The 15451-nt window shown below is 49.0% G+C and overlaps 1 protein-coding gene across 4 annotated transcripts in view; it reads right to left on the bottom strand.

The window, feature by feature from the left end:
* Positions 1-15451, bottom strand: part of LOC146812806 (alpha-2-macroglobulin-like protein 1) — a 468691-nt gene that overhangs the window by 113061 nt on the left and 340179 nt on the right. For all 4 annotated transcript variants that reach the window (XM_085619916.1, XM_085619915.1, XM_085619914.1 and 1 more), the window contains exons 29-30: positions 10971-11182; positions 8153-8368 (exon numbers count right to left, since the gene is read on the bottom strand). In XM_085619916.1, coding sequence (XP_085476042.1) covers positions 8153-8368; positions 10971-11182 — 428 coding nt within the window. The remainder of the gene's footprint in view (positions 1-8152; positions 8369-10970; positions 11183-15451) is intronic.

Consider the following 15451-nt stretch of genomic DNA (forward strand, 5'->3'; position numbering starts at 1 on the left):
GGCCACACAATGGGATCTACACGACGTCTGGCGATTGCGCAACCCGGGGACGCGGACGTATTCCTACTACTCTGGTGCTCACGACTTACATGTCCGACTGGACCGATTCATGGCATCTGCTGCCCTTCTACCCCACGTGACGGACGCACAATACATGGGCCGCACGCACTCAGACCACAACCCACACTTCATGTCCATAGCCTGGGCGCGCCCGCACCCTCCTGTACCCACATGGCGCCTACAACCTGCGCTGTTGCTGGAAGCGGCTTTCCGAGACACCTTGCTTACACGCGCCGCGCAATACTTTGAGGACAATGTTGGCACGGCATCTACTCCACAGGTGGAGTGGGACGCCTTCAAAGTAGTGCTCCGGGGACACTGCTTACATGCACAGGGACACGTGAGGCACCAATTGGAGAGGGACCTAATTAGGCTAGAGTCAGACCTACTGACGCGGGAGGAGGGGGCTATGGACGGTGACGAGGACCCGCTACACGAGGCCCGCGCGGAACATGCACGCCTCTTGGAGCGCCTCCGAAACGTCAATTATGCTGCGCACTCGGCAAGGACGCACCACCTTGGCGACAGACCCGGTAAACTCTTAGCGTGGCTGATCTCTCAAGAAGCCCGCTCGACCCCGGTAACGGCCGTGCGGACGGGGGGGGGGGGGGAGCTGATATACACACAACTTGGTGTCCACGATGTCTTCACTACCCACTACGACGAGCTGTATCGCTCTCGCTTAACAGTCTCCCATACTGCCATAGCCGACTACCTCTCCCCTCTGCCACTGCCGCAACTAACTATTGCGCAACAAGACGAACTGGGCGCCCCACTGGAGCCAGACGAGATCCGGGAAGCCATCTTCAATTTGTCCAATGGCAAAACGCCGGGCCCGGATGGGCTACCGGCGGAGCTGTACAAGGCCGGCTCAGACATTCTAGTCCCGGAGCTGCTGAGAATGTACAACGCGGCAGCGGAAGATGCCGCTCTGCCCCCTACGTTAAATGAAGCCATGCTAGTCTCTATTCTAAAACCGGGCAAAGATAGTACGCAGGTGGGCTCTTACCGCCCACTGGCGCTACTGAATACGGATTATAAAATCCTGGCTTCTACATTGGCTAGGAGACTGGCCCCCATGTACCCACCCTGGTGCACCGGGACCAAAACGGATTTGTCCCCACACGCCACACTTCCCACAACATACGCCGCCTCTTCCGAGTACAGGAATACGCTACGCAACAGTGGCCGAGAGCGGGATGCCTAATACTGGATCTGGAGAAAGCTTTCGATTCTGTTGAATGGCCATACCTGCGGGCGGTTACAGAGAAGTATCAACTGGGGGGGGGATATCGGACCATGATAGACCTGCTCTACGCCAAACCGACAGTCCACGTCCGTACGGGCCGCCTCCTCTCAGCTGCCATCCGAGTCCGCAGGGGCACCCGCCAGGGCTGCCCGCTGTCCCCATTGCTGTTCTCGCTGGCCATGGAGCCACTGGCCGCGATACTCAGGACGCACGGGCTGGAGTGGGGAATCCCGTTGGCGGATGGTATACATGTGGTGTCGCTGTATGCGGATGATTTGCTACTATACGTCAGGGACATAACTGCCATCCCCGCCTCCCTCACTGACATATTCCACACCTTTGAGAGAATGTCGGGTCTGAGAGTCAATTGGGCCAAGTCGGGGGCATATCCCTTTGGCCCGGACACGCCTGAGTGCGACATCCGGCTGGGAGGAGACAGACTGCAATGGTACCCCACCACCTTCTGTTATCTAGGGATTCGGATCTACAGAACCCCGGCTGATATTCTGGAGGGTAACCTCTGTCGAGCGATCGCTTCTGTCCGAGCGCAAATTGGCTTCTGGAACACTTTACCCCTTAACGTGCCCAGCCGCGTGGCACTGACCAAAATGATTGTGCTGCCTCGCCTACTCTACTATTTTGCGAATATGCCTCTGTATGTTCCCGCCAAGCTATTCCGTGAATTGGAGGTGACGCTGCGTGGCCTCATCTGGAACAAGGGGAGACCGAGAGTGGCGCTGGTTAAGTTATACATGCCCACGGATTCAGGGGGATTGGCAGTCCCTAATCTGGAATTGTACTATCTCGCGGCACAAATGCAATGGGTGGCGGGATGGCTGAGCGGCAAGCAACTTGAGGACACAGCCTCGCACGCGGCTGCCTGGTCACGCACGCAAATCAATACGCTGTTCCACCCGCTAACCAGCACAACCTGCCCTTCCCAGATCTACTTGGCAGTGGCGCGCAGATGTTTCCTAAGGTGCCTACGTCTCACACGCGCAACTACGCCATACGCCCCGAGCTTGCCGCTCTTGGGCATGCCTGGCCCGACGGGGCCGCTCGCGGAGGCCCACTTGGCTAGCTGGGAACAGGCGGGGGTGGACACGCTGAGTGATCTATATGCAGAGGGCGAACTGCTTACGTTCGCCAACCTGGCTGAAGACACGACCCTACCGGCGGGACAGTTCCTCCTACACGCCTCCCTCTTGCACACGCTCACTGCTTCCTGGGGCGATATGGCAGCGGAGCCTCCGATGCATACCTTCATACAGTACCTGCATGTAATGGGGAATGGCGCACACATTGTGCACTGGCTGGCACAGGCACTACAGGCACACTCGCAACCATCCACATTAACACTAAGGGAGCGCTGGGCGGCAGATAGGGGAAGAGACTGGACAGATAAGGAATGGGCGCTGATACTGGCCGGCCCGACCTACGTCCCGCGCAACCCCCGATTTAAAATTATACAATACTACATACTGCAGCGCGCATACCTCACGCCTGACAAAATTAATAGATACTTTGCGCGGACAGATGTGACCTGCCAGCGATTCTTGCTGCCGGGAGCGGACCTCTTACACATGCTCTGGCACTGCCCTGCTGTGCAGCCATACTGGGACGACGTACTAACACTACTTGCGCGCGGCGCTGACGGACAACTCCTGCGCACATGGGAAGCATGCATACTAGGGCTCTATAGGCGCACAAAAGACAACAAAGCACAGGCGCGCTTTTGGGACATGGGTCTTATAACGGCCAAACGCTTGCTCACCAAGCATTGGAAGGCAACCACCCCCCCACACATCCGACATTGGAGGGCCTCCTTTACCAATTGGGCGCAGGCGGAGAGCGCAGTGCTTCTTCGCGAAGAGACTGCAGGGCTCCGGAAGTTCCCCATCGCCCAGCTTTGGGATAACCTCCTCGCAGCGTTTCAGAGGGCCTGCCAGGACCGAGGGATAACATGAATCTCTGGAGCTTATCACTCCTCTACTAGTGGGATGGCGGCAGCACTGGGGATATTGCCCCCCCTCTCGGTGGCCCACTTTCCCCCCCCCCCTGGCCTGCGGCTCCCCGTGCACACTGCGCGGACCCACTGTGCTCCACTTGGCGGATGATGGCCCCCCTGCTCTATCGCAGAATGATCTCCTCCTTCCCCCCTCCTCTCCCCTTCCTCTTGACCCTACCTGAGTTTACGACCCTAATCTTGACGCCCCCCTATTGCCACACATACATGGGGAATAGTTTATATATAGGTTAAGTTCTCTGATCGAATCCTCATTTCACCACAGATAACAAACGATGGATGCATTGCGCGGCACCCCCGGGGAGCTGCCCTCCCTGACGCGCCCCCGCTTACAGATGACGATGTATTGTAGACACGCACTCCCCGGCCGGGACGGACATGAACGGGAAGCGCGGCAAACTCTTGCTCTGAGCGCGCTATGTGCCATGCCGGGTGTCGGCCGGTACTTGACGGCTTGGGAGGCGCGGCGCTGGAGGGACGGATGCGCACCATGTAGTACACACATAACCCTGGGCTACTAAGCTGCACACTCGACTCGCCGGGCCCACACGTTGTCATATATGTCGCAGTGAGCTATACCACAGCATCCTTGTTGCGCTTCAGCCTACATTATGAACACGACGCTGACGCTAGGCTGCACGGAGGCCTTTACACTTTGGGGTACTAGCGATGTTCTGTAAGACTCCAGAGCGGGGCCTAGATAGCCACCGACATCGCCGCAGAGCGGGCTGGACCACAGCGCCGTCCTCTGTTGCTGACAATATACATCAGGAACACCACAAAACTACACCGGGAAAAAGGAAAAAACCCCATGTATCTGTTGTTTTAACAATGTACGCATCACATTCCTGTGCACATGTTAACCTGTACAATGCCGCCGGACCTCCGGGTTGCCGGCTGAATGGCTGTGTCCCACCATCAGGAAACGTACGCTTTGTTTAACTGATTCGCCGCATGGACGGTGACTGTACATTGTACAATGAAGCAACTGCAAATAATAAAGGTTTTTTTCAACAACAACAAAAAAAAATACCTACCACCCGACCTATCCTTACAGCTTAGTAGTTGTGTAGGTGCTGTCACTGGCAGCGACAATGGGTGGGGCAGGCCGTTGTTGCCTCCTGACGAGGACCCTGGCACTTCTTCTTTTTACAAATTAAGCACTCACCTACCTGAACCATCCCGTAAAACTAGTCCATCTCTGGTCATTCTGAACATTAAGCCGAACTAAGTATTCAACTAGCAACTGGCAACTGGAGTATGGTGCCAGCAATAAAGTGTTCTTGTGTGTCAACAACTGTTTGCATAGTGTCAACTACAAATTCAGTTGTTTCTAGATGTTCGATTAATAGCTGATCTCGTCACCCATCTCGATGGGTCACATTTTATCAGCCGGGGAAAGAATGAAAGGGGTGTCCATAAATGCAAAGCAATGGCATCTAGATGTTTAGCAGGCACTCCGCCCACAGCTGTGAGTTTGTCTTCTCCATTTTGGCACTGCGGGCAAGCTGTTACTCACCTATAATGTCTTACTTAGTGCATTTCATAACATACAGTTACAGAGGAAAGCCCGTCCCAAAAAATGTTCCTACTCACCCTAAAACATGGCTTCCGTTTCTTTAAATGGAATAATTAAAATAACCGCACCCGCCTTTTATCCTCCCACAAACACGTCACTCACTTAATAGCTCCTTTCAGTGAACATCACTTCAACGTCAGCTTGAGCAGCCCAAACCTCACACCCTCCCCATGTAAACAGCAGCTCCCTCAATACACATGGCGCCCATGTGCACTGCTGGTTCACTCTGCTGCCCTCTTTCAGTAGAGATATGCAATTGCAGTCCTAGAAGACAGGATAGGGCTATGCAGACAACTTACAGAGAAGCCACTCACTAGATCAGAGTGCTGTACTATAACCAGGGCCACTGGAATTATGTGGCAGGGGAGGGTCAAATTATGTGGTAGGGTTGAGTAAATTATTCAGCAAGAAAAGGAAAATTATGTGGCATTATGAGGCACATTTTGTGACATTATTTGTCATTTCTAATCTTGTTAACACTATCTGGGCATTATTTGTACCTCACTAGTACGAGTTTAACACCCAAATATAGGAATACGTTGCAGAACGGAGGCCAGTCGCCCTTTACACTATGCGTCAACACGTGTCGCTGCATTTTTACTAACTTTTGAATCGTTTGAGCTAGAAGCAGATTTATTTAGGTTAAAATCTGCAGATTATGCAGCAGATGATGGATAATACGGCAAATGCGGCAAAACTAAAATGATGTGAAAATTGCCGCAACCGCACAATCGCATAATTCCAGTGACCCTGACTATAGCTCACATTCTAAGGCCACAGTTTACAGTGTTCCCCATGTGTATCCAGTTAAGATGTGTATAGAAACCTGGCATTTGTGGCCAAGACATGAGCTGGGGAAGGCGTTGCTACCCAAAGCCCAGCTACCACCAGCAATCAGAGGAAATTTGAGACTCTTCAGAAGTCCTGTGGAATAATCTCTGCTGCTGGAATTGACCAAAATGTTACAAAAAAAATAATAGAGCAAGACTGGTGTAAGGGCGACCTGCCATTATTTCCATCTGCGCAGTGAAAATAAATGAATGTACATTGTATATAGAACTCTTGATTCTCTCTCTTTCTGTAGAAATGAGAACTGAGGACGAGCACATAAACAAAGATGATGGACTGGGAAGAGACAACCCTCTGACAGATGATGCATCCAGCGTAGAACACTCTACCACTGGCTCTGCTTCAGGTTCCCGGTGATAACAAGCACCAGTTGATCAAACAATCTGCACAGAGAGCATTGAGCTCGGCTTCTATCACCAGAATGCAAGCTTAGAGGACAGGCTCCGAAGCATCCACAAGGCAACAGCCACAAGGCAAAGGAAACAAGCATTGGTAAACTCAATAGGTCTGACCTTTTGCATGACTAGATGTCCGTCCCAGGTCATAAGCAACAGCTTGAAGTCTTTCATTAGGCTGCAGTCCTTCAAGACTCTACTAAATTCACCCCGAGCCAGAAGCAACTGCTTAAAAAGTCTTTCAAAAAGCGGCAGTATCTCAAGTCGCTCCTAGAAGCCACTCTTGAATCAGATCAAGCTGCTGGAAGTCTTCACAGAAGTCTCTCGCAAATCAGATGCAAGTGCTTCACGCAACCTTCGCAAAGCTGAGGGGTCCGGCTTCAACATATCAATTTACATATACCATTTTGCTGCTCTAGTGAATTGTGCTTGCTTTCTATAGGTTGAATATGCCAAAGCTGGCTTATAATGAAAACACATGCACACATATACATGCATAACTATGTATATCTGTGTGTGTGAATGTGTGTGTGGGAGTGTGTATGTGTGTGTATTCTACTATGGATTTTTTTTTAGTGTGGCACAACTTTTTCAAACCTACAGTACCTCAAGTTGTTACCAGAGGTTCCTCCCAAGTCAGATGTGAAATCCTCAAACATGTTTCACAAAGCTGCGGTACCTCAAGTTGATACTTGGTGTTCCTCTCAAACTATCTGCAAAAGCTTAGTAATTCTTTCACTAATCGGCTGTATCTCAAGTGGTTATAAAATGTCCCTCGTGAATATATGCAAGTGCTACAAATGCTGTTTACAAAGCTGAGGGGGTATGGCTTCAACATATATATTTGCATACACATGTTTGTTATTTTAATGATTTGTGCTTGTTTTTCTACAGAATAAATATGCCACAACTGGTTTATGACAAAGAGTTAATATTACAGATTTCAATACATATCTTGATTTTTATTAAAAGGACAACACCTTACCATACATAGGCACAGGCCATGAGAAATACAAGTGTCTTGAAATGTCTGACTTTGAAAGGCCTTTTTTTCTCATGCACAATGCTGTCTGTCAAAGAGTAAGCATCCTATGGTTGAGGTGTGCTTACTCATTGTTTCATACTGTGTGCTGTCTTGCAGGGAGCCTAATCTGAGTACATTTGAGCTGCTCAGTGGACAAAAAGGGTTGACTAAAAGCACCCCAATATGCATGTATTTTTATTATGATTTATTTGGAAACATAAGGCTTTAAAGGCAACTAAACCTGTCTTTAGGCCAGACCTATAATCATTCACTGTCCTCATCAGCTGATACCATCTCCAGCTTCCAGACACTTGTTGGTTGGAAATATGGGTTCTGCCACAAGTGTCCTGGAGTGCAGTCTAGAGTGGCTACCAGGCAGCATCTTTGGCCACCAGAAGAGCTCACACCAGTGATAATTGTATGGATCAGCTGCAGAGCCAGGATTCTTACAATGAGCTCCTTAAGGGAATAACTCATGGCTCCATTTGGAGTTTGGGGGGATGAAAGCACTAAGGTTGATCCCTGGTGCTCATGCCTTGGCATTCTCACAGTTTCTTCAATTAATTTAGAGTTGGGAAAGCGTCAGGTTTAAACCGGCTGAGTCTCCCCAGGGCCTGCGACTGCTAACCTTTGCCAAGGTAGGGCAGAAGCTGGTGTCTTGATGACTGTCTGTAAGAGCATCCAAGCAGTACCTCCAGATACCGGAGACACAGGGAACTCACAACCTGCCCATCTGTACCTCCCTCACATACCCCAAGAAGACACTTCAGCGGTGGCACCCAGCAGTGCCATCCCAAGCGAGGAGACACTGATATCCAAATTGCTTCATTTTCAAGAGATGACAAAAGAGAGTCTAGTTGCAGAAGCCTCCAGTTGGATGAAGTATGGAATCTCAGTACTGTATGAAACCATTTCCTTGGCATGGTAAGATGTGGGGCAATTTCATTGGGCCTCCGCAGGCATCACTTACCTGCACAAACGCACACCCGTTGCCCTGAGCTGACACTCTGTACTTCCCTGGGATCTCCGTCAAGGCCGCTTGCTGTACCAGTAAAGAGTTTGCATCATTCACTGCAAACGGTCGAAAGAAGTTGTTCGGTCCACTGATGTTCAGGGTCACCTCAGATTTGTATGGGCGCATCTGGGCAGCATACTTGGCCATGGCTTGGAGTGCCACAACTGTGTCCTGCAGTCAAGGGGAGAATTGATTCACAACAGCTCTGAAACTTTCCAGATCTGTAAGCACAATTCACACACTGCTCGTGGGATTTGTTCAACAACCAACCATTGCTTTCACATTCCACCTTCTCTAAAGTTCAGCCCCACATTACACAGTATTTGGACCATTTCACGACTAACGTCTGATGAATGTTTTTATCTTTGCCCAAATACCTGAGAAATTATATATTTTCTGACTGGTGCATTGATCCTTGCACTGCTTGTATCACAACTACACACGTGTTTGAGACACTCTCACTACTGCTTTTACAGACATTTGGTCCAGTGCAAGTGTGAACTCCACATTAACTGCAATTCACAATCAATCTCACAGCATGATTGCAGGTTGGGCTTCCATCACACCTGTTTGAGACACACATGAGTGTTCACAAGGGTCTGGTTACTGCTTTTCAAAGCATGTGCATTGCAGGTTGGGCTCTCATCACACCTGTTTGAGACACATGAGTGTTCACAAGGATATGGTTACTGCTTTTCAAAGCATGTGCATTGCAGGTTGGGCTCTCATCACACCTGTTTGAGACACATGAGTGTTCACAAGGATATGGTTACTGCTTTTCAAAGCATGTGCATTGCAGGTTGGGCTCCCATCACACCTGTTTGAGACACACATGAGTGTTCACAAGGGTCTGGTTACTGCTTTTCAAAGCATGTGCATTGCAGGTTGGGCTCTCATCACACCTGTTTGAGACACACATGAGTGTTCACAAGGGTCTGGTTACTGCTTTTCAAAGCATGTGCATTGCAGGTTGGGCTCTCATCACACCTGTTTGAGACACATGAGTGTTCACAAGGGTCTGGTTACTGCTTTTCAAAGCATGTGCATTGCAGGTTGGGCTCTCATCACACATGTTTGAGACACATGAGTGTTCACAAGGGTCTGGTTACTGCTTTTCAAAGCATGTGCATTGCAGGTTGGGCTCTCATCACACCTGTTTGAGACACATGAGTGTTCACAAGGGTCTGGTTACTGCTTTTCAAAGCATGTGCATTGCAGGTTGGGCTCTCATCACACCTGTTTGAGACACATGAGTGTTCACAAGGGTCTGGTTACTGCTTTTCAAAGCATGTGCATTGCAGGTTGGGCTCTCATCACACCTGTTTGAGACACATGAGTGTTCACAAGGGTCTGGTTACTGCTTTTCAAAGCATGTGCATTGCAGGTTGGGCTCCCATCACACCTGTTTGAGACACACATGAGTGTTCACAAGGGTCTGGTTACTGCTTTTCAAAGAATGTGCATTGCAGGTTGGGCTCTCATCACACCTGTTTGAGACACATGAGTGTTCACAAGGATCTGGCTACTGCTTTTCAAAGCATGTGCATTGCAGGTTGGGCTCTCATCACACCTGTTTGAGACACATGAGTGTTCACAAGGATCTGGTTACTGCTTTTCAAAGCATGTGCATTGCAGGTTGGGCTCTCATCACACCTGTTTGAGACACATGAGTGTTCACAAGGGTCTGGTTACTGCTTTTCAAAGCATGTGCATTGCAGGTTGGGCTCCCATCACACCTGTTTGAGACACACATGAGTGTTCACAAGGGTCTGGCTACTGCTTTTCTAAGCATGTGCATTGCAGGTTGGGCTCTCATCACACCTGTTTGAGACACAAGAGTGTTCACAAGGGTCTGGTTACTGCTTTTCTAAGCATGTGCATTGCAGGTTGGGCTCTCATCACACCTGTTTGAGACACATGAGTGTTCACAAGGGTCTGGTTACTGCTTTTCAAAGCATGTGCATTGCAGGTTGGGCTCTCATCACACCTGTTTGAGACACATGAGTGTTCACAAGGGTCTGGTTACTGCTTTTCAAAGCATGTGCATTGCAGGTTGGGCTCTCATCACACCTGTTTGAGACACATGAGTGTTCACAAGGGTCTGGTTACTGCTTTTCAAAGCATGTGCATTGCAGGTTGGGCTCTCATCACACCTGTTTGAGACACATGAGTGTTCACAAGGATCTGGTTACTGCTTTTCAAAGCATGTGCATTGCAGGTTGGGCTCTCATCACACCTGTTTGAGACACATGAGTGTTCACAAGGGTCTGGCTACTGCTTTTCAAAGCATGTGCATTGCAGGTTGGGCTCTCATCACACCTGTTTGAGACACATGAGTGTTCACAAGGATCTGGTTACTGCTTTTCAAAGCATGTGCATTGCAGATTGGGCTCTCATCACACCTGTTTGAGACACATGAGTGTTCACAAGGATCTGGTTACTGCTTTTCAAAGCATGTGCATTGCAGGTTGGGCTCTCATCACACCTGTTTGAGACACATGAGTGTTCACAAGGATCTGGTTACTGCTTTTCAAAGCATGTGCATTGCAGGTTGGGCTCTCATCACACATGTTTGAGACACATGAGTGTTCACAAGGGTCTAATTACTGCTTTTCAAAGCATGTGCAGCCACCAGGCATCACTTTCATGTACAGTGATGACTTGTACACTCAGGAACACACTGGCTACCTCGAATCCATAGTCTCAGGTCCAATACGGTGCTGGCCTGCAAACATGCCCCCTCTTTCTGGGAGAGACAGCAGGCGAATGTTACCTGTGTGGAGGAAAAGCCCCCGTAGATGTTCTGCTTGCTGGAGAGCCAGCTCATGATGGCCGCTGCTTTGTCGATGTCAATCTGCGACCTATATTCTATGGAGAGGTACCCCAGTAAGACGTAGGCTGTGGTCTCGACATCGGCTGACACAGTGTGGGTCCAGACGTCATCAGAGTGGCCCCCAGAGGTGATTGTCCAGTGTGTCTGTCCACCTGTGTCACATAGCAAGAAGCCAGGCATGTGTTATTCAAAACCTCCACCATTGTGCCAGTCACTAACCATGTCATCTGTCACACCAACTTGCAGTGCATATAAGAGAATAAAAGAGCCCTTCGGAATAATGAGATGTGTGCCTTCTGGTTGGTTGGCATTAGAAACTCACTCACTCTTCCTGCTCACCCCATCCCTTCTCAACCAGGTGGTTGACTCTATAGTCAATCAATCCAGCTACATTAGTTCCCTCCATCAGTGATTGGAATTCAAGATATCGCCCTTGTTTAACACATCTTGTTAAGTGGTCACTCAGCGTACAACAGAAAAACGTAGGTGTTTACCCAGTCCTGGATCTCTAACAATCACCAGCAACAGGCATTGTTTGATGTCAGCCTGGGTTTTGAGATCTATTGGGACATCATTCACAGGATAGCCCTATTAAAAGATGCAGTGCAGCGCGGGTCAATGATGCTCCTATTTTTAATTGCTGTGTGAACATGCTGGACCATTGAGTACAGTTGCTTCTAAATGTATTCTGATGCTTGGACATTATCTTACTACATGTCGAGTCATGCTGCCTATTCAAAATGTCAGCTGCAATAACACAATGACATTTCAATAAATGTACTGAATCCCTTATCATGAGGTAGGTCACAATAATGGATGTTTATTTAGCTATGTACATTTTACAGGCAATATTCATTAATGAGCAATCATGTTGATGTGCAAACGTCCATTTTGGATTGGGAAAAGGTCATCCATTTTCATTCAGGATGTCTGCAGATTTCAGACCAGAATGGAAACTGGGAGTTGGAAGATAAGTGCTGAGTGGATTGTATTAAAGATATGTTTCCCTATGTCTTGTTCTATTCTGGGTGAGGCTTTGGGTTAATATCTCTGTTTTATCATATCAACAGGTTTTACAGGACATCCCCTTCCATGAAATGTCTATTAGATAGATGGTGTCTTGCTTCTTTATCCCCTTCTGTGCCACGCCCTTTCCCCCTCCTGTGCCGGGCGTTTCATTAGTGGGTGGGGTTAATGACGAGATAGTCTCGTCATGGGCACAGCGCGACCGTGCTCCATGACGAGTGTTAGACCTGGCATCTTTGGCGTGGTTACCCCGGACTTTTTGCCTCTACCACCTGTATTTTTGATGCTATGCTGGATTTCGTTTTTGCTGGTTTAGATGCTTTGGGCACTTTGCCGCTGCTGATCAGTGTCAAAGTGCAAGTGCTCCCTTGGTAAATTGTTATATTGATTGGTTATCCATGATTGGCATATTTGTTTCACCTGTTAGCTCCTAGTAAAGTGCACTGAGTGTGCCAGGGCTGGTGATTCAAATGCTACTAGTGGGCTGCAGCACTGATTGTGCCACCCACAGGAGTAGCGCTAAAATGATGTCTGAGGCCTGCTTGCAGTGCCTATGTGCAGTCCAGGACTGCCATGTCGACCTGGCGAGTGCACCCACTGACCAGGCCTTATCCTTCCCTTTCTGTACATGTCAGGCATCCCTATGGTGGCCCTAGGTACCCCCCTGGGCTGGGTGCAGTGTATCTGAAAGGTAGGGCATGTACTGAGGTGTGTAACATGCCCTGGTAGTGAATTACAGCCATTTTCGTTTTTCACTGCTGAGAGGCTATCTTGCCCATAGGATAGAATGGGGAAGGCTGTTTACATGCCTATCTTCCCATAAGGGCAAGATGGAAAATCCAAGTTTGGTATCTTTGTGTTCAGAATTTAATTATAAATCTTTTTAGCAAGATGGTTTTTAAATTCACTGTGTGAGAATAGCACTTTTTAGAAAGTAGCTATTCTCCTGTTTAACCTTCCTGTGTGCCTGTGTGCTGGTTGGCTGACTGGTGTCATGTGATGGGCTAGGTGGCTCCAGGAGCCTGGATGAGTCAGCAGCAGGGTGAATAGGGAGATCTGCTTTAGATGGGTGGGAGGAGTAGTCCCTGGGTTTGAATAGGGCTGCCCCTGCCAGCACAAAGCTGGCTCCACCCCCTGCTGGCCAGGCTGAGGACTCTGCCTCTGCTGACACAAAGAAGGCTCCACCTCCTGCTGAGCGTCTAACGACCCTGCCCCTCACTCTGAAAGGAACCAGGTGCTCCAGAGCAGAGCACACCCAGGAACCGGTTTGAGCAGGGGAATCCCCCCACTGGAACAAAGAGAGACAAAGGCTTGGAGGGGTATAAGAAGAAGACCCCAGACACCTAAACTTTAGATCACTTTGGAACTAATAAGAAACCTCTGCCAAGGAGAAAGCTGAAAAGGACTGAAGAGGAGAAGACTGCCTGCTTGCTGTTTTGCTTTGCTGCCAAGGAGAGGGGAAGGACTTTGCTGTGTCCCCTTCTTTTGATTCTGATCTCCAAGGGCCTGAGAAGAGCTGGCTCCCTGTTAAGAAGTCCCAGGAACAAAAGGACTTCACCACCAGCTCCCCTGGAACTCTGCTGAAGGAGTTCTGACCTGCCTTGGAGTGCTTGCCCAGTCTTGGGGCCTCAGGAGGTCTTTTTGCTGTGTTTGGGAGCTGGGAAGCAGAAGCGTGAAAAAGAGTAACTGGTACCCAACGCATCATCCGATTGCGTGTCGCAAGAACGAGAGTGCGAGGAGAATTTAATCGCGGCGTCATCGCAGCACCCGGAGTCCCCGCATCGCCGAGTGCGTCGAGCATCGTCCCGGTGCGAGAAGATTCCTGACGCTGCGAGGGTCGTCGCAGAACCAGTTTGCGGGCCGCACCACTGCCGGTGCGTGAAAAGTATCCAGTCACTGCGTGCGTCGACGCAGAGTCCCGTTCCGTGGCGCATCGAGAGTTGCGGCGCCGGAAGGCAACGCTGCGCCGCGCATCGTGCCACATCGAAGAGTGTCGCATCGAACCTGTGCGTGAAGCTTCCCCCTAAGAAACCTACGCAACGAAAGCCAAAGTCATCGCATCCTCCCCCTACAGATCGGAGCCAGCGCATCCACCTCTGCTGCGTGAAGCAGGGCTGCTGCAAAGCCTCCCCAGGATCTCAGGAGTATCGCATCGCCTTTGCCATCTTCCTTGTGATAGCTTTTGGGAACCTTATCGCAACTACAGGTACTGTTGGGCACGAGAGTGTCGCATTTTGTGCATTGAGAGTCGCATTGTGCAGGACACTGACTTTTACATCCTGGAGTACTTTCTGCAAACTCTTGAACTATCTTTAAAGTAACCTTTTGAATTATATGTTGGTTTGTCTGTAGTATTTGGTCTTGTGAAGTTTTTAGTAAAGATACATTATTTTTCTAAAACTGGTGTGGAGTAAATCTGTGGTGTTTTCACTGTGTTACTGTGAGTGTTGGTACAAATACTTTACACATTGCCTTTGATAGCCTAGACTGCTCAGGCCAAGCTACCTAGAGGGTGAGCAGGGGTTATCTTAACAGTGTATCCCCCTTTCCCTGACTAATAGCAAGGGTCCCTACTTGGACAGTGGTACCTACCCTGCCAACTAGGGACCCCCAGATCTAACAACGAGACTGTCTCGTCATGGGCACAGAAGAGGTTAAATGATATAGATAGGATGTTTGAGACATCAATAATGAAAGTACAATCTGTAGTGCAAAATTAAACACATCAAAAAGCAGTTAGTAACGCGCTGTAAAAAGATATTACAATCAGTTAATATAAGTCATAATGAAGGAAGGCTGTAGAGTTTGTAGGAATATGCACTGTGATTCTATCTTTTCTGGAATGACCTTACCATGCAAAATATATACATGCTCCCTTAAATATCTCTTCTCTGCTGATAAGTGTTAATTTAAAAAAAACAGAAGAAGGAAAAGCCAATTATCATTTACTTGATTGCATACCTGCTGTAATTGTGCTCAGTGACCTGCCTTTCAACCTGAGTGCTGGCCCTGACACGAGGCAGGATCATTTTACAACTCAACTGGGATCATTTATTACAGTTGAGCAGCTGCATCATTTCTTTATTACAGGTGAATGTAGACGTTAATACTAAACCCCAATGTATGTTGCTTGCTAATGTTTTGGTTATATTTCCCATGAAATGTATCTTGCAATCTAGAGGGTCTAATGCTGAGTCAGCTCTGCAAAGGGTGAAGAGAGTGTTTCGAGACTAAACAACACCTAGCTCCACTGAGGCCCCTTGTGAGAGACCCAACTCAGATTACAGGTTCACAAAAGTATCATGGGGCATATCATCAAGGCCATGCTCTTAGCACGAGGATAATTATCGCCGGCCAACTCTGAATTTTATCACGGAGATAGCGTGCTATCAGCA

This window comes from Triturus cristatus, chromosome 7 (assembly GCF_964204655.1).
Source record: "Triturus cristatus chromosome 7, aTriCri1.1, whole genome shotgun sequence".
NCBI lineage: Eukaryota > Metazoa > Chordata > Amphibia > Caudata > Salamandridae > Triturus > Triturus cristatus.